Source organism: Pyrus communis, chromosome 3 (assembly GCF_963583255.1).
Source record: "Pyrus communis chromosome 3, drPyrComm1.1, whole genome shotgun sequence".
Classification (NCBI taxonomy): domain Eukaryota; kingdom Viridiplantae; phylum Streptophyta; class Magnoliopsida; order Rosales; family Rosaceae; genus Pyrus; species Pyrus communis.
The window spans coordinates 3,569,006-3,590,750 of record NC_084805.1 but is presented as its reverse complement, the minus strand read 5'-3'; the positions used below and the strand labels follow the sequence as shown (position 1 = coordinate 3,590,750).

The following is a 21,745-nucleotide window of genomic DNA, read 5'->3' as shown; positions in this document are numbered from 1 at the left end:
ATAGGCTTATAATTTATATAAAAAATGTCCTAGCTGACTACATATTGCATATTAACCCTGAAGTAAGCTGTCATATGATGATGATGAATGTTATTTACAATACTCCCCCTCGAATGTTCACGAATCAATAACAGTTGCCCAATAAAACTTTGCATGAAAACCCAATGGGATAAAAACAAAACAAAAGAGAAAAATCGATCACAACTTAGGAAACTTTGATATGTTTGATGCGCATAATGTTGCCTCGCTAAAACTTTGCAATGAAAACTCTGTATGATAAAAACCTGGTTGAAGCAAAAAGAGCACGGTGCGCTTATATTCAGTGTAGCATATTGTCGAAGACTCACCCTATTGAATAACTCTTTGGTGACTAACACTCCAACATGGTCGAAAACACAATTGAAAATATCAACAAGACAAATCTTACCACGGCAGCAAAAGCTCGTACAAGCTTTGCAACTGTGTAATGTCTATCAAATGAAATCCAATTAAATGAGTAGATTTGTGCGCCCTGTTGGATAAAACCCTTTCCGGTACATCACTTCTACCCATCTCTTTGCCTCAGAGGTTCTCCCATGTCTAAGAAAACCCTCTACCAAGGCATCGTAAGTCCATCGATTAGGCTCATAACCTTTCTGGCACATCTTTTCGAACAAAGCACAAGCGTGCTCCATGTTGCTTTGGCTTAGTCTTCTAATCAACAAATTGTGTGTGAACACGTCTAGTGGAAAGCACATTTCAATTGCTTCTTCCAAATTCCCAATATCTCGGCTCACCTTAATCTGACCAGAAAACGCACCAATGAGCAGACCAAGCATTGAACAATCAGACATCTCATTCTGCTCCTCTCTCAGCCGTACCCAAGACTTGTAGAGCTCTGGAGTTTTCAGAGATTGCAACAGAAGTATGTTACCAGTAAAGGATGTAATATGGCGGCCAACTTTCTCCAAGTCATTTATGAGATTTACCGCCATATCAAATTCTTTGTTCTGGCACATCAACTGTATCAGAAACTCGTAACAGTCATCGCTTGGAACCACTCCCTTCTCTTTCATTTCCATCAAGAAGTTAACTGCAATTTCCGCCTTTTTGGCTTTGCATAGACCAACGATCAGGGTGCTGTATAGCCTTCTCCCCATCACCTTTCTTCTCTGGTGCAGATCATTGAAGAAGTTCAATGCATCCGAAATTCGTTCACTCTTCAAATAACCCTGCAACATAAGAACATCTGATCTCACATTGGGATGAATCCCACTCCGCTCCATCATCTCAAATACTTGTCTAGCCAGATCGGGCCTTTTGGCATGCCCAGCTCCGTAGATGAAAAAGTTGTATATATCACGGCTGGGTTCCCTACAATACAACTGCATCTCCAACAAAGTAAAAAATTGCTTATCTGGATTTTCCATATCACAGAGACAGCAAATTACATCTTTGAACAGTTTACGAATTGGTAAGTGACCCTTTTCTTGCATTTCAATCAGAAGCCTGGCAGCAATATCCCCCTTGCTGGACCTGTTAAAACCATTTATCAAGCTAAAATATGTCTTCTTTGTAGAAACCTTATTAATTCTGTTGAGTTCCGCATGTACCAAATAACCGTCTTCTACCCTCTCAGTACTGCAAAGAGTTGTAATGAACTTATCAAATGTATAGTCACTTGGCATAAAGTTTCGTTCTAGGGCGAAAATAACCAACTCTTTCATCTTCTCGAGCTTTCCCTCTCGGCACAATGAGTCTGCCAGAATAGAAAATGTTTTCCTACCTGTAAAATACCCTTGTTCCATAGAATGCTTCAACACTCGATAGGCTTCGTCAATGCTACCATCCCCACAGAAAACATTGATCAAATAGTTGTAAACCATACTATTAGGCGTGAGCCCAAACTCAGATCTTGAATTATACAACTCAAGTGCGACATCCACCATCCCCGCTTTGCAGAAGAAGCACAAGGCAACATTCATGGTGATCTTATCAGGGGAAATCTTACCCTCCTTCATCTCCATCAACAAATCACAAACCTCCTCGAGGCGATCCTCCTTCAAAAGCCTACATATCAGAGTATTGTACCTAAAAGCATCAGGTACATACCCTTCCAATGACTTCTTGTTCTGCAAAAACTCCAATGCTCCATCCAACCTCCCAGCCTGAACAAGATCACGCATCCACACACTATAAACACTCTCCATGAAAGCCACCCCAAGGTCCTGAAACTCCTCGACTAATTGGCCAGCATGCTGGAACTTCTTCTGCTTACAAAGGGCGTCCACAAGGACACTGATGGCATGGCCAGTGACCGGCTTGCCGTCAGACACCAATTGACGCAAATAGGCTTCAGCTTGATCGAGCAACTTCTGCTTACAGAACCACTTGAGCATGATGGAATGGGTAATTTCGTTCTCGAAACCCCTCAAAGAAATCTGCTTGGCAATGACCTGAACAGCATCAAAGCAACTCTCCTCCACTAGAGCATTCAAAAGGACATGGTAGGCAAAGGAATCGAGGTCGAGACCCTGGAAGCGCATTTTACCAAACAGTTGGAGGGCAATGTGGGGCTTGCCGGCGACGGCGTAGCCCATGACCAGAGTGTCGTAAAATCGGACGGTGTGGGCGTACCTCTGCTTGCAGTAGTTGGAGAGGAAGTCGAGCATGAGAGACATGAGCTTGGCCTTGGAAAGGATCTTGAAGATGGCGTTAAAGGTGGCGCGGGTGTGGTGGAAGCCGGGCTGGCGGCCGGCCCAATCAAAGAACTTGAGGCAGGAGAGGACATCATGGTCGTTGCTGCCGTAGCGGAGGACCTCGAGGACGAAGGCCTCCGTGAGGCGGAGACTGAGATGGGAAAGGGCCAAGTCGGCGGAGGAGTAAGGGATATTATAGCGCAAGGGGATGTCGCCGTCGCCGTTAAGGCGGCGGTAGGTGGTGGCGGCGGCGTCGCCGTCGGTAGAGGATTTGAGGATGAGGAAGATGCGGTCCAATAAGGCGTCGTTGCGAGTCTGGAACCATTCTTTGAAAGAGAGGACCACGTCCCTCGCCGGAGTCATGCGGGCCATGGTTGAGAAAGCAGCGGCGGCAGGGGAAGCGTTGGGGCTGAAACTGAAGGAACAACAAAAGCAATAACAACCACCGCTGATGCTGCTGGTGGTGGTAGCGGCGGCGGCGGAGAGAAGAGAATTGGCATCGAGGATGGCGGCGGAGGAGGAGCAAAGGGAGCAGTTGGTATTGGCCTTGGATTTGGCTAGATTTCTGAGTGAAATAAGCATAATTACTACTGTACTATTAATCCGTCGATATTGTCGACCGAGTTGCTGCAGCTGCCGAACCCAGCGCAGCCTCAATTGGTTTCCCTCTTCCCTCTGCCCGTTTGCCGGGCCTGGTTTAAAATATGACGGGTTTTATAAGCATTTGAAATTACCATTATGCCACTGTCTCAGAAATCCAAGCACTGCCGATTTGATGAGCTGCGGAAGTTAATAGCATAGCAACCAGTGAATGATTCTTATGTTACAAAAGAAGAGTATCTGTCGATTTCGCCCAAGATGGTAAAAGAGTGGCGATTACCCTTAAACTTTTATAATTAGTCAATGGATCTTTAATGCAGTTTAATTTTGAAATTTATTTTGGTTACATGGTAAATGTTTGAAGGCAATAAAACAGGAGAATTTCAACATAAAACGGTTTTAATCTTAACCTTTAACGCTAGCAAAATATACATCCAATGGTTCAAACTAGATTATGCGATATTATTCTTTCACGAGGTTATTCTTTAACGAGGCACTTTCTTACTTTGATCTACTTCTCCGAGCGAGCGAGAATAGATTAAAAAAACTATAAACTGTTCCAACTGTTAAATATAGTGAAGAGTAAGACATTCATGTCACTCAAATAATTTTTGGAAAGAGAGTTGCTCAAGTTTCATAGATGATACATCCCAAGGAATATACACTCATTTATCAGCACAAATGCACCTGTTATTCACGCATACACACGTATAAAAATAACTCACAGAAGAGGAAGAGCTATCGGCAATCCAAAATAGCAATTCCCACTCCATCAAATGCGATTTCTCATTCCTATTTCCGCATGAGGGGCGCAAGATAACCTTTTCGAAGTTTCAGTAACAACTTCCTGTTAAAATCATAAAAACAGAGATCGATATGCATACATGTCAAATTGTGATTCGTATTTTTTCCCCAACTGAGTTTTACTGAAACACTTACCCTAATACAGATTGAGAATGTGCTTCTTTCAATTCTTTTAACAGCAATTCCAAAACCGAACCCAGCATCGTTTGCATTGTGCCATACAATCTCCCTTGCAATCAACATTGAAACCCAATACTCTTGGAGTTCGAAGAAGAAGGTTTCGAAGAGATTTCCCTTTTATTCCCCATTCATTTTCCAAGATCTGCACATTGGATTTCAACTCCCGTTCAAGGTCACATCCAAGAGCCTCTGGAAACCTTTTTAGCAACTTACATAGGTCATCGTCGGAAAGGTTTAAACTCCGAAGATAATCCAGTGTTTCGTTTACAGTCTCAAACTTTGGTACTTCCGTCTTCCGGTTTTCACCCCAGTAAGGTGAATGAACCAGGCCAAATGCTTTTCCAAGAGTCTTCTCTCCTTCTTCAATGCTGATACCAAATGCAGATGGAGCTTCCCGGCATGTTTCCCATGCCTTCCTCTCTTCATCTTTCAAAGTCGAAATTTCAGTCTCTGCAGTTGAATGTAATACCCATTTCTTGGTAGACAAACCTGACGAGCAAGCTCCTCTGTTTCGATTTGGCAAAAAATTTAGCAATCTGGTATTTGGTGCGGTATTTATAACATCACGCTGCAGCAACGATTATCACAACGTTATGTCATATTACGAAACATCGTGGATTATCACAATATTATGTCATATTTTTCCCTCAAATGGCAAGAAATCTAATTCCTTGCCACCTTTTCCCTAAAAATTCAGTCTTTTCCGCCTTAAGAAAACTAGAAAACACACTGATTCTACCCAAAAAAGGCCTATACTAGCTATGGCAAGAAACGAAAACTAGCTATGACTGGTGTTTGAAACTCACGACTTCAAAACCCTTCAAGTTTCAACGGATACTGTGATTCCAACCCACTCGAAAGTAAGAGGGAGGACCCAAAAATTAGCTATGACAACTGACAAGTAAACGAAACTCAGAACCTCAAAACCATTCCGGTTTCTGTGTTGAGAGTTCAACATACAGCATCGATAATCAACGGTGTTATACAAGTAGAGTCATATGACCTAACATTTTGAAAGTTTCCATGAAATGGTACTCACAGTTGAAAAGCAAAGGCATGTTGCAAAATCATTGGTTAGCAATGGCGAAGCTAATGACCTTCCTAGCATCCCGGCACTGTCAAAAAAATAGAACAACAACAAAATAAAAGGTCAATAGGGTCAGAAAAACAAAACAGCTGACATATGGTTAATCAAAAAAGTTGAACAAACAAGGGAACACAGACACCAGAGCATTTTGTTGTTGTACTTACGAAACTAGCACTTAGTTTAGTGAATTGTACATGTATGGTCCGTTTGATAACCATTTCGTTTTTAGTTTGAGCTTTCACTTTCTATTACTAGATATATATATATAGAGAAAGCGAGAAATGCACGAACAAAATACAAGATGAAAACAAAAAGCTAGAAAAGAAAACCTACTTGAAAATTGTTTTCAGTTTTTTGGTTTTTGGTTTTCGGGTTTGCGTATCATTTCTTTGTGCATTTATTCCACATTCTTCCCACCACCCTTCCTCTACATTCATGCATCCTTTCTTCCCTGTATTTTCCTTTCATTGCCTTCCAACCAAAAGTGAAAACTAAAAACTAAAAATGAAACGGTTATCAAATAGACCAAGAGCATGCATCTTACAATTTCTCACCTGTCAAAAGACGAAATTATTCCAACATTTCTCACTATGTACAATAATGTTAAGCTCCTAAAGTTAAAATCACAATGACAATCAACATTTTCCCGAATATTTACATTGACAGTGGTACTAGCTTAGTATTCTTTTCAATAACTCGAGCATGCTAAATTTACTCGGAAGAAGAAGATGAACAAACCAGAAAGGACAAAGGAGGTGCCTCCTCAATTCAACTAAGCTTCTATTTAGGGAAAAGATAGAAATTAAGGTTTGGTTCTAAGGTCTGGTTCCACTTTGTATTCGAGGGACAATTACACAAATGCCTTTACGTTTGACTCAGCAAGTTGGGTATTTTACCATCTCAATCTTGGGTCGCATAACAAACGTATATCTCATCCTTAGAACATTAATCTGTGCTCTTAATATTGTTTATTAACTTGATTGTCGGAGAGCTTTTGGCCTGCAGGTGGCCAGGCTTGCATGAGCTCAACCATCCGTGACAATGTGCAAATTGATTTTAACAAATTCCACCATCTCCAATGGTTGAGATAAAGCTTAAAATTTAATCTTTAAATCCAATCATTGAGCTAAAATAAATCTTAGGAAAGGAAAAAAAAAAATCTTTTTGGGTTAGATTATGCTAAGAATTAAGCTTGTCCTTCTGGACCCATCAAACCATCCAACGCAAGTGGGTTGTGCACGAGTGAACCGAAAGCCTCAAATCTCAATCCACCCTCCACACGTGAGCCACACGCCAAATTGAAGCAAGCAGGGCCCACGTGGATAGTGTTGTTGAAGGGAGTATGATTCTCTCCCTTCTTATTTTTATCCTCTTCCCTTCCCTCCTCTCCTCTCGTATATTTTTTTTGTTTTATTGTCCTTATAAAAAAAAATTGAATATAAAATGTTGACGTGATTTAACCGTAACTGTTCAAATAGGAGAGAATGAAAAGGGAAAAACGATTAGGAGGGAAGAGAATCCTCTTCCGTTGGCCACACCCCAACAGCTTGAATTTGTTCAAAAGGTTCGAATAATCTGACCGTTTGTAATCCAACAGTCAAAGATCAATTATTTTTTCTTTTTATAATCCAATGCCGATGATCGATGCGATGAAACCTAATACTTAAAAAAAGAGATTGATTCAACAGCTAAAGCAATTTTAAAAGAAAATGATTTAAATCAAATTTCACTCAAGAAGAACTGTATAAATATCAATGTATTTGTTCCAGCATCCACAAAAGTTTAAACATCGAAATTTAAATATTTTTAAATTAAATTATAGAACTTACTGAAGGTGACAATAACCTTGTGGTTCTTCTTAGATTAAAATAAACAAAAACAAGCCTCCTTTGTTCCCTAAACCTTGTAGTTGGACTTGGAGGACGAATCCAATTCAAAATAAAAAATAATATTTGGGATAAAGAAATTAATTTTACTAGTTACATTTTTTACACACCAGAACTAAATTACGTATGTGGGCGAATCAATTCAACCAAAAATGATAGATTACAATGGATTACATCATGCCCGTGCCTTGATTACATCTGAGAACGATCCGGCTCAACTGTGTGTCCACGATCCTTCGGTACATTGGCATTCATTTCCTTGAGCTGCTCAATTACGCCAAGCAGAAGATTCTTCCAACTCCACATCTTCTTCCCACCAAGTAGCACTCTGCATATTATATCACATCTCATTCAGTTAGATTTCAAGCCATTATTCTTCCTTAAAAAATCTGTTTTTGCATTCAGAGTTTCTAAACAATTTGAGGGAGAAAAGAAAACCTTTGAGATAAAAGAAAACGTTTAAGATAAGGAGAGCTAACCCTGTAGCCTCTACGAAGAAATTGCAGCGAGCTTCCTTGTTCCTCTTGCAGTCCCAGGACCCTCAAAAGTTCTTCTTTTGTCTAAACAGTACACAAATAATCAGCCTTAAAGCATAACAAATTATGTCTAGCAACTAACAGAAGGTGACTGATGATTGGAGGTTTAGACAGAAATATACTTCGCCCAGAGTAAAGCGTGTTGCACTCTCTGCTACGCAAGCATAAGAACCATCGGCTTGTTTTAGCATTACCTGCCAAGGCCCTGCACAAAATGAAGAAAAAAACGAGACAAAAAACCAGAGGATTTTCAGAAAAATAAAGTGCCGACAAAATCATGGTTAACAACACAAACAAGCTGATTGTATAGCAGAACCTTCCTGGATAAAGAAACATTGACAAGCGCATTGATATTGAAAAACATAAAATCAATATCAAACTAAGTTCTTACCCATACCAACTGATGAGGAGATAATTTTAATAACAGTTGTAAAGAAATTACAAAGGGACAACCAGACACTTTAAGGCGTCAAAGATTAAGATTTTATAAACCTCCAGTGAGAATCACATAGCACATAGCTGATTTCGCCTTGTTTTTCAAAACAGAAAAATGGAAGTGTTGTATATACTAACTTCTAAAACGTACAAAAAAGTATATCAGAGAACAACTATTATATTGATAAATAAAATGTTACTAGCAAGATGAATATATGTCCCTCGCCACCGCAATAATAACACCTCCAAGTACAAACGTTAATTATAATAAAATCAAGACTACCCCATACCAAGAAGAAAAACACTAAGTGTTAGAACAAAGATGCACACAGACTCTGCAAGTAGTACAAATGGTCCCAAAATAATCAAATTCTAGACTGTTGGAAACAAACAAGAATAAATATTTCTTGACGTGCTTATAATGGGTTAGGTTTGTGATCACGATTTGCAAACATGAACAATACATTCTTCATCAAATCCAAACAGGCATTAATGTTGAGAAACCATTGTCACATGGATAATAGGCCTTGCGTAAATTAGCATAATTTAAAATAACTTCTGACTATTCTTTAATCGTTCCTCCGAGAACTTATTGTCTAATCTAAACAATCCAAGTAATGTGCTCCAATTTATGTGAGAAGTTAGATTATAAACCTTAATGAAAGTGATCGAGGATAGGATGAGGAATAGACAACAATCAGGTGGTAAAATTTGTTAAAAAGAAAACATATTACATACCAGGGTATTGGCGAAATAGTGCTCCACTGTAATTCACTATATAAGGCGCTACTGCTACTGTCTTGAGAGTTAGCAAATAAATGGTTACCAAAAATTTATGTTAAGAAAAAAGATTATGAAACGCAAATTAATTGTATACCTTTGAGTAATCTCTTATTCGGATATAGAATACTGGTGTAAATTGAGAAAGAAAGCGATAGTGCAAATCTTTGGTTGGAAAGCCAAAAAGGCCCAAGTCAGCACTGCATAATTAACAAATTCTACTGTAAGATGAAAAGTATATTTCTAAAATAGCAAAATCAGATTTCAATGGATGGTCAATTAGGATTACCGCAATGTGTCTAGTTCAAGATTAAATAGAAGTGTTGGGGTTGACATGGCAAATGTTTCCTGCAAATCCCAAAGAGTTGAAATGAGGCAGCAGCAGCAGCAATAATACTTTACACAATAATTGACGGATTCGATAACACCAGCCACACAATTCTCATGATTTAAAATGTGAAACTGTCAACTTCAGAACGCAGATACTTCAAGCTTATAACAAGATGATGACACCTTTAGACTCGATGACAGAATTGGAATAAGATTATGTAGCCGGGAAACGGCATATATACTACACCTTAACATTTTAAGATGCCCAATAAATCAAATTATCAATTTAATTGTACATGGAATTTAGTAAATATGTAAAATAAGTGCACTTGTGAGTTGAACTTGAAAATATGCATAAGACTACATGTTCCTAAAACCACAGGCCTCGGATCCAGTAATAGAGGGAGTACATATTTGATAGATCACTAAATAACCAGTGCTAGCACATTCAATTTTTTGACCTCTGTAATTTTCAAGTTCATAATCTTGAAATGGCTTAGCAGAGTTTTGTGAGTCAGTTTCTAGATTTTCTAGATTAAACAACTGTTTTTTTCGATTTCAAAAGATAAATCTGCAGCACTAGAAAGATTACTCGTATCAAACTAATCTTACCGAAATATATTGACTGGGAAATATCAATTAATATAACTAGCATGCAAAAGTTATGACACCATAAGAAACCCTTAAAAGTTTTCAAGTCCAAAACCATAGTTGATACTTATAGAAGTATACAATCATCAAACATAAAATTCATACATATAAAACAAAATTTAATGGTAGGAACGAGCATTCATCTATCAAATGATATTGAAATCATGATTGCAAGTCACATTCAAAATGGTTGAGAGAACTAACAAAGAGGAGACCATACCACATACTTCTCTATTGGAGCAAGCTCACGAGTGCTACAATTTATGAATATATAAAGAGAGGGAGGCTGACTGGATGCCCAGCGACCTGCAATTGTAAGATATAACATAGCGATGAAAACTAGTACTCCACGGATAAAATGGATCATACGTTGAACAAAAAGAAAGCAATCAAATTAGCATGAAAATCATAAGTTGAGATGAAATTAAGAAGAGGAACACAAGCATTCATTTGAAGAAATAAACAAGCAAGCATTTCAGTCCTATATAAATTCATAACCAACCTTCATTTTCATCTTCAAAGTCAAAATCAAGTGTGTCCCTTATAGATTGGAAGAACTTGGTGACTGGACCACTGGGGACATCATCCAGGGAACCTATTGTTATATCATCGAGCTGAAAGGAAATAATCAAAATGAAAACAACGATTTAGAGAGCTTAATGTTGAACGGTAATCTACTTACTCAAGAGCCCTTTTGGCAATATTTCACCTTTTCTTATGATCGAAAATGTATTCTCAATCACTAAATCAATTCTGAATTCGTGGGGTGAGGAGATCTGATGCATTTAAATTACACAAAGAAATTAGAGAATAGTAAAATTCTGAGTTATGTTTTTACTGAGTCTATAGCCGTTTTGAACTGCTCAGAGGCCCTGCGCTTTTCTGGCTTATCAGGAAACACCTGAAGATAGAAATTTTTTAGCATACTCGTCAAATTGACAAAATAAAATGTCCATGTGAAACGAAGATTCTTCTTACAATGCAAGCTCTTGTTTCCCTTATTTCTTTGAGCTTCCTTACAACAGCCAAGACAAGTTGTACGTTCGCATCAATGAATTCATCTGAAGACCCCTTTTACATGTTTAGGAAGTTGAGAAAATTATGTCTCATTTATTCAGATTGCTATGTGTCATCAAGAAGCTATATCACTGTAATTGATAAGATGAAATCAAAGAACAATGATTTGGGGCTAAAGTACAGCATTTTTTTTTCTTTGGGGTTGGGGCTTAAGTGTAGCATAACTTTAAAGTTTAAGTAGTGAGAAGAAAAACAGAACACAAAAAACAACTAACACTGATGACTACATAGAGTGGAAACAGTATGCATCTTATAACGAACTAGTGGAAAGTGAACAGAATCTTTAATAAACAATAGCGTGTGGCCATGCCGGGTCATCCAGTAATTTAATAACTTGGTAGCAAAAAGAGATACCTTATAAGAAGATATGTCGCTAGGCAGGGGACTGGAGGCACAAGCTCGAAAATATAAGGTACATGAAAAAGAATAAGTATTAGAAGGGCAAAAATATTATATCCAGTCAAGCTTCTAAACAATAAGAAACATACCAAAATGCTCATCCAAGTGGAAAGACAGTTTGGAATCCCAAAGAAAAGAATGAACTCACATTATCTAGTAGTCTCTAAACTGCATAACATTCTTTTAACAAACTTCCATAAATATTTTACATTATTATTAGCATTTCCAAGCTAATGTGCCCTTTACCATGCACTGTCTTAACCAAGTTTTTATTTCATCAAGTAAGTTTCCCGAAGCCTTGTTCTACTTCTTTGTTGCCCCATAAGCTTCTCAGCCTTTGCAAGATAAATTCCATTTTTTCCCAAATGGAAAGTTATTTATAATACCAAAAATGTCAAGATTCCCAAAATTACAGTGTGCTCAACATCGTCATAAATAACATTAATCCCTAATTGATCATGCCAGAGCTTCACTTAGTTAACATATATTTCTCAGATCAATGGGAGAGGTGGGACTCGAACTTAGGATCTCTTCGAACATTCAATAGAGAAATACAACTAGACAAAGAACTAGCTGGTACGCTGACCGAACATATATGAATTCAACACCACGGAAGGTAAATTTCAGCTGCGATATCTAATCCCAAAGGCTACTTTCAGGAATGATGTACGTATATGGAAGCTGACCAGACAAGTTGAGATTTTACAATCTAAAACAAGAAATTTATAACAAAAGATAAAGCGAATCAGTCCAAATGCACCGAAAGTGCATGCTCACAAATGAACATTCTAAACTGGGTTTTACTAAAACCATTCCAAGCTAGATTAACCAAATAGGCACCAAGAAACCACTCTGAAAATTACCAATTTCCCATAAAACAAACAAAAGTTAGAAACTTCAAAATCTTCCATAACTTGTCCTGCAATTTCTCTCAAAACTCAGAAATTCTGATCGAAATAAACGTACAAAGAGCAAGAGGACTTACGGGAAATCAATCTCCAAGCGGGTCTTCCCGTCTTCGAGAGCATAAGCAAGCGATCTTGCAGCATCAGTAACAAGAACTTCATAGGACTTTGGCTTGTAGACTGCAATTCCAGACGTTGGATCGGCGCTCGAAGCCGAAGAGGCCTTTTCGACGCACTTGATGCTTCTGCTATTCGATGGAGATTTCGGAAGCGCTGGAGAAGTTGAAAAGGCGGAGAGGGTGGTGGCAGTCCTGGGTAAGGAAGAGAGAGAAGTGTGAGAGAGAATTGAGTGGTGAGTTGGGCAATAAGGAGAGAGAATGCGAGGTGTTGATGACAAGGCCATGGCCATGGCCATCTCAGTGTTTTGGGGATTTTGGTGTGCGGGAGAGAGGTGGAGGGAAAAGAAACTGAAATGGATTATTAGACGAATGATGATAAGGAATTTGAAGGACTCTGCACTTGCTCCTGCTGGGTCCTCACAGGTTAAATTTGATTTTGACAATTATTAGATATATTTTTATACCACACATTATTTTGACAATCATTGGTTTTCGTCTTATCGAGTTGCACGGAGAAGAAGACTTATATCAAATTTATTTTTGACGAGAATCGAATATAAATTTTTTTATTTATAAATAAAAAAAATATTAATAGATCGTAATATTGTGACATGTTTTGTTATATTAATAAAGAAAAAAATTATATTCACACTCACAATTTGTTGTATTAATTGAATTTAGAAATTATTTTAACGAGAATCAACTCAATTTCATCAAAAACGCACACAATAGCAGGTAGATTGGAGGAGATTTCAATTTCATCTGCTCACAATTTAACAGTTTACATTGCTATTGTGCTGTTACAACCCTCTTTTTAGTATTCACGCTCTTCCTTCAGATTCTTCCCAAACAGAAAAAATAAAAAAAGCAGAGAGTAGTCAAATCATATATAATTTGTGGGAGGACTCCCCAGCGTAGAGAGAGGGGACTGAAATTAATGATGCAATAATGGCTCAGCAGAGGCAGTCAGGGCTGGAGCGGTTGGGATTACGCGGCCACGATTCCCACCATTCCAACGGCGGAGGACTACCGGATCACCTCGCCGTAGGGATCCGCTCCGCTCCCCACAAGTCCGTTCGGATCCGCCGATCGGGTCGATCCGACAAGGGCCCACTTAGAATCTCCGTTGGCGCCGTCGTCCTCGTTCTCTCTCTAGTCCTCGTTATCACTCTTCTCGCCTACTATTACCTCTCCCGCAGCAGCGGAGGTATGTATGTTTTGCTTTTGCTTGTCAATTTACAATAACTTTCTGTTTGGTTTCCGGGAAAATGGAAGGGAAAAGAGAGTCAGTAGTTAGTTTGATAGTTGTCAATCTTATGCACTTTGCATGACTGGTGGAGACTGCCTTTGTTTGGCTGCTGAGAAAATATAGAAACAATGATCACATTCTAGTTTTCTTATTTGATTTCGCATTTCTGTTTCGGAGAGAACTAATTGTTTCTCCAATAAAAGATCTGTGTTACGGTTCATTTGAAGTTTTGATTATGGAAGCTGCAGATTTGAGCTAAGCATATGATAATGTTTTGTTAAACAGAAAGAGCGAAACATTCGGAGAAAAAGAGCTTGTCACTATGTTTCACTTGCATTCTGAGTATTTAATGTGCTGGTTTGATTGTCGATAATATACAGGAAATGGATCAACCCAATTAATTGTTTAATTTCCTTTCCATGGTTGTTGAAGAAATGTTACAAATTACGCCTTCACATTTTTGCTATGATTAATTCAGCAGTATGGGGTTATGGAATTATATGGATTCTAGCTTAGCATCAAGTGATTGCTTTCTCGTGTTGGTGCAGAAATAAATAGGTATGCTGAGGAAGACGACTTGAAGAATGATCCTGACTTTCTCACAAATGTGACACGGACGGAGACTTCTAAGGTCCTTAGGTTTGGAAAGGGTTCGGTAGCTCATGGCCGAGATTCTAGGTATTGGGATAAAGATGATAGGAGAAGGGATGAAGATTATAACGAGGATGACGTGGAGCATAGTAGTGCAGGTGTTAGGGATGAATCCACATATAAGGGTGATGTTCCTGTGAGTGTTAAAAGCAGTGACAAGAAGTCCTCAAATGACTACTTAACTAAAAGTTACAATAGGAAAGGGGGATTGTACAACGAAGCTGGGCGCAATGAGTTGAAAGTTTATGAAGCAGAGTATGAGGCCTCTCTGAAGAACATCCAACAGTATAAGGATGAAGATTTGGATAAGCAAAAGGATGAAGATTTGGATAAGCAAAAGGATAAAGATTTGGCTAAGCAAAAGGATGTAATTGATGTTGATGACGAGTATGATGACGGGATTGATTTTCATGAAACACACTTGGATGAATATGATGATACAAGACATCAGAATGATGACCATTTTGGTGAAGAAAAATCACATGATGAAGGTGGTAGAGATGTTCCTGATGTTGGAATTAATGATCAAAATGTTCCCGAGAAGGTTGATAAAATCTCCGCCAATTCATTTGAAAATGGCTCTGCTCAGCACTCTGGAAACCTGGATGAAGTTAGCACAAAATCCAGGCATGTGAGTGTAATTTCTGGTCAATCTTCAAGAAAGTCGCGGTCCAGTACGAAAAAGAAAGCTAAGCGCCGCAAATACTCTGGTAAATTATCTGTTTCTTCTTGTAGATTGGTGTGTGCGAACCATGTTTAATTACATTTATCTTTCATTTATTGATATTGGATTCAGCTTGCACTAGTGAAATGCATCTTGGCTTCTTCTTCTGGATCTAGAATTCATTTGCACATTTGGCTCATGCTCTTTGCATGCTATTGATTGTAAATTAGAATCTCTATGAAAATCAGAGAAGTACTCCTTAGTACTGACAAAACAGTTAGATCTTATTTCAAATCATAGAAGTGCTACTGAGTGCAGACAGAACAGTTAATTCTTTTTGCAGCTGAGTAACTGCATAATTTCAGTATACTGGTATAATATGGAAGTGACTTTTCATCTACTCCCCATACTATACAACAATATCAAAGCCTTATCCCACTAAGTGGGGTCGGCTGTACGAATCCTAGAACGCCACTGAGCTCGGTTTTGCACCAAGTCTTCCGTTAGCTTCAAGTACTCCATGTCTTTTCTTAAAGTCTCTTTCCATTTCTTCTTAGGTCTTCGTAGGTCTTCCTCTATCCCTTTTTCCTTGATCCTCAGTCTCATAATCGCATTTTCTAACTGGAGCATCTGTAGGTCTTCGTTTCACATGTCTAAACCACCTTAGCCGATTTTCTTTCATCTTTTCTTCAATTGCGGCCACTCCTACTTGACATCGAACATCCTTGTACTTGATGTTTTTTCCTTTCTTGTGTGCCCACATATCCAACAAAGCATTCTCATCTCTTCAACACTTATTTTTTGCACGTGTTGATGCTTGACCGCCCAACATTTTGTACCATAAAGCATTGTTGGCCTTATTGTCGTCCTATAAAATTTTCCCTTGTGCTTTAGTAGCATAGACGGTCGCACAACACACCTGATGCATTTGTCCACTTCATCCATCTAGCTTGTATTCTACGGTTGAGATCTCCATTGAATTCTCCGTTCTTTTGCAAGATAAATCTAAGTTAATGAAAGCGTTCACTCTTTGGTACTTCTCGATCTCCAATCCTCACCCTTATTTCATTTAGAACCCCATTCCCACTAAACTTGCACTCTATATACTCTGTCGTTGACCTACTTAGGCGAAGACCTTTAGATTCCAACACTTCCCACCAAAGGCTAAGCTTCGCATTTACTCCCTCCTGTATTTCATCTACCGGCATTGTATCATCTCCAAAAAGCATACACCAAGGGATATCATCTTGAATATGTCCATTAACTCATCTATTAACAATGCAAAAAGTTAAGGACTTAAAGTTGAGCCAATGAACCCTATGGTTATGGGAAAGCTTTCAGTTTGTCTTTCATGAGTTCTTACTGCAATCATTGCTCCATCATGCATATCCTTTATTGCTTGGATATATGCTACTTGTACCTTTCATCTCTAGAATCCTCCAAAGAATTTCTTTTGGACCCTACCATACGCTTTTTTCAAATCTATAAAGGCCATGTGCAAATCTTTAATCCTTTTGCGTATCTCTACATCATTTCATCAATCTCCATAAGGGATAGATTGCCTCCATAGTTGAGTGCCCTGGCATGAATGCGAATTGATTGTTTGAGACCCTTGTCTCTTGCCACAGTCTATGCTCAATTACTTTCTCCTCCCAAAGCTTCATTGTATGACTCATTAACTTAATACTCCTATAGTTCATTTATGTCACCCTAATTCTTGTAAATAGGCACCAAAGTGCTTTTGCGCCACTCATTTGATATTCTTCGTTTTCAAAATCTTATTGAAAAGGTTTGTGAGCCATGCTATACCCGTCTCTCCAAAGACCTTCCACACTTCAATCAGTATACCTTCGGGACCCACTGCTTTTCTATGCTTCATCTTTTTCAAAGCTACAACCACTTTTTTTTTCCTAGTTAGGCAGTAGTAGTAATTTCTACACTCCCCGTACTATATGTCCTTAATGTATTTCGATTACTACGAAAAAGGAAAAGGAAGCCGCTAGATTACTACAGCGTTCTCAAGTTGTTGGTAGTCCTATAAAATCATGACCGTAGTGTTGAGTCCTTAAACTTCATTAACCTCAAGGGAACCGATCATGGTTTTGCTTAGTTAATTTTTACGGCTCTGTATTAATACATTTTTGGCTTCGCAAATTTGGCATGTCTTAAACTTATACGTATTGCCAGTCCTACATGCACTAGGTGGCACTGGAAGAACAAAACTTGAGCTTGGCAATGATTGTTTGATACTGCTCCTTATGTATAAGAACTGGTTCTGTGAATCATGATATTTTCTTGTGCATGTTCTCTTGGAGTAACAAATTTCAGGTGTTTTATTTATAATGTGAGATATTTCTATAGATGTAGAAAGTGGGGTTTTTAGGAGTAAATGCTGGGAATTAGACCATGACTGGTTGGAAGAGCCATTATACCTGTTTTTTTTCTGGCTTGGTTTTTGAAGGATTGTTTTATGCATATAGTTGAACGCGTCTTCATGACAGGAGTTGTCCTTCGATCTAGCAACTTTAGGGGATGCTCCTTGTTGCTGCTGTTGTGTTTTTGACACGTCATAATGAAATTCTTCAGGTTCCTCTTGTGAGATGAAGTTTTTAAACTCTAGTGCAATGCTTATAGAGCCTTTAGAAAGTCGAAAGTTTGCAAGATTCAGCTTGCAGTATACTGATGTAGAGGACAAGCCTGAAGGAGAAGAGCAATGGGAACCGAGATTTGCGGGACATCAGTCTTTGGAAGAACGGGAAAATTCCTTTTTGGCACGTGATCAAAACATAAAGTGCGGCTTTGTTAAAGCTCCTCAAGGATTCCCAAGCACTGGATTTGATTTGGCAGAAGATGACACAAATTACATCAGCAGATGCCACATCGCTGTTAGCTCTTGTATCTTTGGAAATTCAGATCGCTTGAGGACACCTTACGATAAAATGGTAAGGAGGTTCATTTTTTATGGGGGGGAACAATTTTTTACTGTTCTCTTAAGGATGTAATTGCATTTGTTTGATGTTCTCCAGTTTTCATATCATCTTTCTTGTCAAGGAAAAAAAAAATAAAAAATAATGTTTCATATCGTCTTTGTCAAGCATTGGGCTTTTAGCATCCATTGACACAGGAGTAAATTGAAGTTTTACACCATGACATGTTAAGCTGGGTTTAATGAATGAAAACTAAAGGGAATATGGACTATTACTCATGTCATATGTAAGTGAAATATGGAACTATAACTCATAGGATTAACGGTAGACGTTATACCTTTTAGACCATCTCATGCCTTTTGCTTCTTGTCATAACTTTTACAATAACTTTTACACCTACCAATAAATAGCAATGTTTCGGGCCCTTCTCTTATTACATGGTTGTTCAACTCTCACATGATAGAGCAAGTCCAGTGCATTTCTAGTGAGAAAAAAAAATTCAATTACGAATCTCCAAGGCTTGTGGTGTTCATATACTGAACTTGTGGAATATAGTGTCTGCTGTGTACCGTGATTAGAGTGGAACATGGACCTTTTTATGATCTAAGCTTGCAACACCCTTTTAAGTTGAAATTCAATGATGTGCAATGTAGACCAACACATCAAATGTAACTTTGGGATTGAGCTTGATTCACTATTTGGGATAATCTCAGACATTCTTCACTTCATCAGGTCAACTTTATGCTCAGTAGGATTTTATTTTCCCATATTTCAGAGTTGTAATTTTTCTTGTCCCATGTTCTGGTTAAATCACACATTTGTTTATATGATTCTAATACTTGCGCTGGTCTTCTTTAATGGTCTTATAGTTATCCACTGGAAATTTCCAATAACAATGCAATTTTTAGTTTGTTAATTATTTTTAACTTTATTCAGTTAAAAAAAAAAAAAAAAGTAAGATTCTTTGATTTAGGCATAAAGTTGCAATAAATGGCATAGCCAACAAAGGGGAAAAGAAATACAGAGTAAAAAAGAATGGTGACCCAAGCGAAGTTCTCTTGATTTCAGGTCTCTCGTTTGTCAAGGAAGAATGTTTGTTTTGTTATGTTCATTGATGAAGTTACTTTGCAAACCCTGACTGCTGAAGGGCGAACACCAGATAGGATGGGTTTTATTGGTTTATGGAAGATTGTGGTGGTGAAGAACCTACCATACACTGATATGCGGCGAGTGGGAAAGATACCAAAACTTTTGCCTCATCGCCTTTTTCCTTCTGCAAGGTGAGACTTTGACTACTAAAATGTACTAATTGTCATGTTGTAGGTGGTTAGTTATATTTAGTAGCTGCCTTTAAAGGTTGTAAAAAAATCCTAACTTTTGTGTGTATGCATGTTAGTTGTGTAGATTATGTTGTGCGTGTGCATCTATGTGTCCATTATAGTTATGAAAAACAGTTATTAAATGTGAGTCATTACTCAAATATTCTGCTCTCAGTAATCAAGTCTTACCGAAAATGATTCACATCTTGAAGAAAACTAGGAAGTGTGACATTAAGCCAACAACTGAGGAGTGATGTTCAAAGAATATAAGCAGCTGCATATTACTACAATAGGACTTGTGCTTTTGTACGCTTTGCTTGTTGGATTTGTTCATTTGGTGGGTGGTGTTTTTCCTTAGCTCGTCTAAAGCCCTTCCATAAATTTTCAGGTATTCAATCTGGCTGGACAGTAAATTGCGCCTCCAACTTGACCCCTTAGTCATATTGGAATACTTTCTGTGGCGAAAAGGTCATGAGTATGCAATTTCCAATCACTACGACCGACACTGTGTATGGGAAGAGGTTGCACAGAATAAGAGATTGAATAAGTATAACCATACCGTCATAGATCAACAATTTACATTCTACCAGGCTGATGGCCTAACAAGATTTAATGCCTCGGATCCCAACAGGCTTCTTTCCAGCAGTATGATTTTATTAAATGAGAAAAAGAGCATTTTCATTATAATATTTTGACTGCAATGCACTTGCTTGTACCAAACCATGACATAATTTGTTTTATCACATCTGCAGATGTACCAGAAGGGTCTTTTATCATCCGGGCGCACACTCCAATGTCAAACTTATTTTCCTGTCTATGGTTCAATGAGGTTGAGCGTTTTACCCCTCGTGATCAGCTAAGTTTTGCATATACCTATCAAAAGTTAACAAGGATGAATCCGGGAAAGCCTTTTCATCTTAACATGTTCAAGGTATGATTGGTTCTAGCCAAACTGAATGTAAACTAAGTGAATAATTTCGATTTGATTCAATCACTGTAAAAATTACCTCTCCTCACCACAACCGACATGAGGTGAATAGTAAGAATAACAATGCTTGGATGCCTTATGGATAAGGACTAAGAAGTTATTCTCCTCACAAGCTTATGTGGGTAAATCCCAATTCACACGTCAATCTTGCGAGGAGGAATACTCCTTACGCATAAGAAGCCAAGCATTTTTCTCTTAAGAATAGAAAAAAGGGGCGTGGATTGGATATAAATTTCTGCTTCTCTTCTGTCAATATTGCAGGATTGCGAGAGGAGAGCCATAGCTAAGTTGTTTCGCCACAGGTCAGAAGAGAAGAGGAGTATTCGGAAAAAAGCAACAGAGTAGAGTTTCTTTGGCTTTTCTGCAACTGCTTTATACAAATGGTGTTTGGCCACGCTCCACCGTGTAGAAGTGCCGACTGACTACACGGTACACAGAAATTTTGCACTTTCAGTGTGAGAAGACTATAATGATGATTGAATTCTCTTTTTCCAGAGAGTTCTTGGGGGTGAAGTAAGTGTTGCTGCGGCTGCTTTTGCTGCTGATTCCGCTCTTTCGAAAAGAAACATAACCCTGCATGCAAGCTACATTGGCTTCTTGGTTGTATTCCTCTCATTTTTTGATTCGTTGCTCCCTATCTGGATTCTGGAGGCAAGTGAAGTAGCAACACGCTTACGGCAACCGACACTGTATCCAAATCATAGGTCGATTCATGCATTTTACACCAGATGGATATTTTTCGGTCTCGTTGTTTTTGTAATTGCTCATTCAAGCATGTACCATATGCGTATATTCTTTTAGGCAATACAATTCATTTCTCTGAATTGACCTTGCTGAGCCACTTTGCCCTCACTTTTTACTTTAAAACCCGTATTTCGGTTTAATTTGGGAAATAGTGATTCAGTTCGATCTTCGTGAAGTTGAAGCTCCCTCTACCTTTCGGTTTAAAAGGCCATGGTGGACAGAACTGTTTTCCCTTTGCACACAATTATCCAAAATATTTCGATCCATGCGTATTTATTTCCCTTTGTACATTATAATTACCTCAGAAAGTGTAACATTTTCTTTCATGGTCAGTAATTTCATGAGAATATAAGGGCCTGTTTGGTATCATATTTGAAAATTTTTGTCATTTCTCAAAACATTTCTTGAAAACAATTTTATTTAAAAAAACTTGATTGGTTTGCGATTTAAAAATTTTAAATCTTACAACTTAAACTAGACAAAGAAATCTAAAAGAAGGGGTCGTAGGGGAGGGAGAAAGAGGAGAGAGAAGGAAAGAAAGTGATGATTGAAGGAAAGAGGAAGAAGAGAGGATCGGACGAGATAGAGTGGAAGAGGAGTGAGAAATAATCGAGAGAATGAAGAGAGCGGAATAGAGGAGAGATGTAAAAGGTAAATAAAAAAAAAAGAGGAGAGAGAAAGAATAAAAGAAAGGGAGATAGATTTGGAGTAACGGGAAGAGGGAGAGAAAAGAAAT

At 38.3% G+C, this 21,745-nt stretch overlaps 4 protein-coding genes across 5 annotated transcripts; 1 reads left to right on the top strand and 3 right to left on the bottom strand.

Moving 5' to 3' along the window:
- Positions 1-254: 254 nt before the first annotated feature.
- LOC137727575 (pentatricopeptide repeat-containing protein At1g71210, mitochondrial-like) lies at positions 255-3,438 on the bottom strand. The gene has a single exon (XM_068466414.1). It carries the CDS (start codon positions 3,258-3,260, stop codon positions 489-491), a length of 2,772 nt encoding a protein of 923 aa, XP_068322515.1. The 5' UTR covers positions 3,261-3,438; the 3' UTR covers positions 255-488.
- Positions 3,439-4,254: 816 nt separating this feature from the next.
- On the bottom strand, positions 4,255-5,370 carry LOC137727685 (uncharacterized). The gene is made up of 2 exons (XM_068466510.1): positions 5,302-5,370; positions 4,255-4,830 (listed from the first exon to the last, which is right to left on the bottom strand). Exons 1-2 carry the CDS (start codon positions 5,368-5,370, stop codon positions 4,255-4,257), a joined length of 645 nt encoding a protein of 214 aa, XP_068322611.1.
- Positions 5,371-7,198: 1,828 nt separating this feature from the next.
- Positions 7,199-12,876, bottom strand: LOC137728940 (protein LPA3). Its single transcript, XM_068467751.1, has 12 exons — positions 12,429-12,876; positions 11,399-11,429; positions 10,946-11,038; positions 10,806-10,868; positions 10,470-10,581; positions 10,188-10,273; positions 9,276-9,334; positions 9,084-9,186; positions 8,945-9,005; positions 7,894-7,976; positions 7,715-7,795; positions 7,199-7,563 (listed from the first exon to the last, which is right to left on the bottom strand). The coding sequence occupies exons 1-12, from the start codon at positions 12,761-12,763 to the stop codon at positions 7,504-7,506; spliced, it is 1,167 nt and encodes a 388-aa protein (XP_068323852.1). The 5' UTR covers positions 12,764-12,876; the 3' UTR covers positions 7,199-7,503.
- Positions 12,877-13,226: 350 nt separating this feature from the next.
- On the top strand, positions 13,227-21,102 carry LOC137729599 (uncharacterized). 2 transcript variants are annotated; one of them, XR_011068018.1, is made up of 8 exons: positions 13,227-13,674; positions 14,265-15,077; positions 17,618-17,973; positions 19,027-19,238; positions 19,666-19,922; positions 20,030-20,208; positions 20,527-20,694; positions 20,761-21,102. XR_011068018.1 is itself a non-coding variant. In XM_068468577.1 (7 exons), exons 1-7 carry the CDS (start codon positions 13,416-13,418, stop codon positions 20,608-20,610), a joined length of 2,160 nt encoding a protein of 719 aa, XP_068324678.1. In that variant the 5' UTR covers positions 13,227-13,415; the 3' UTR covers positions 20,611-21,102. The 2 variants fall into 2 exon arrangements, 1 of the variants encoding a protein (XP_068324678.1); XM_068468577.1 differs by having other exon boundaries at positions 20,527-21,102.
- The last annotated feature ends 643 nt before the right edge of the window (positions 21,103-21,745 follow it).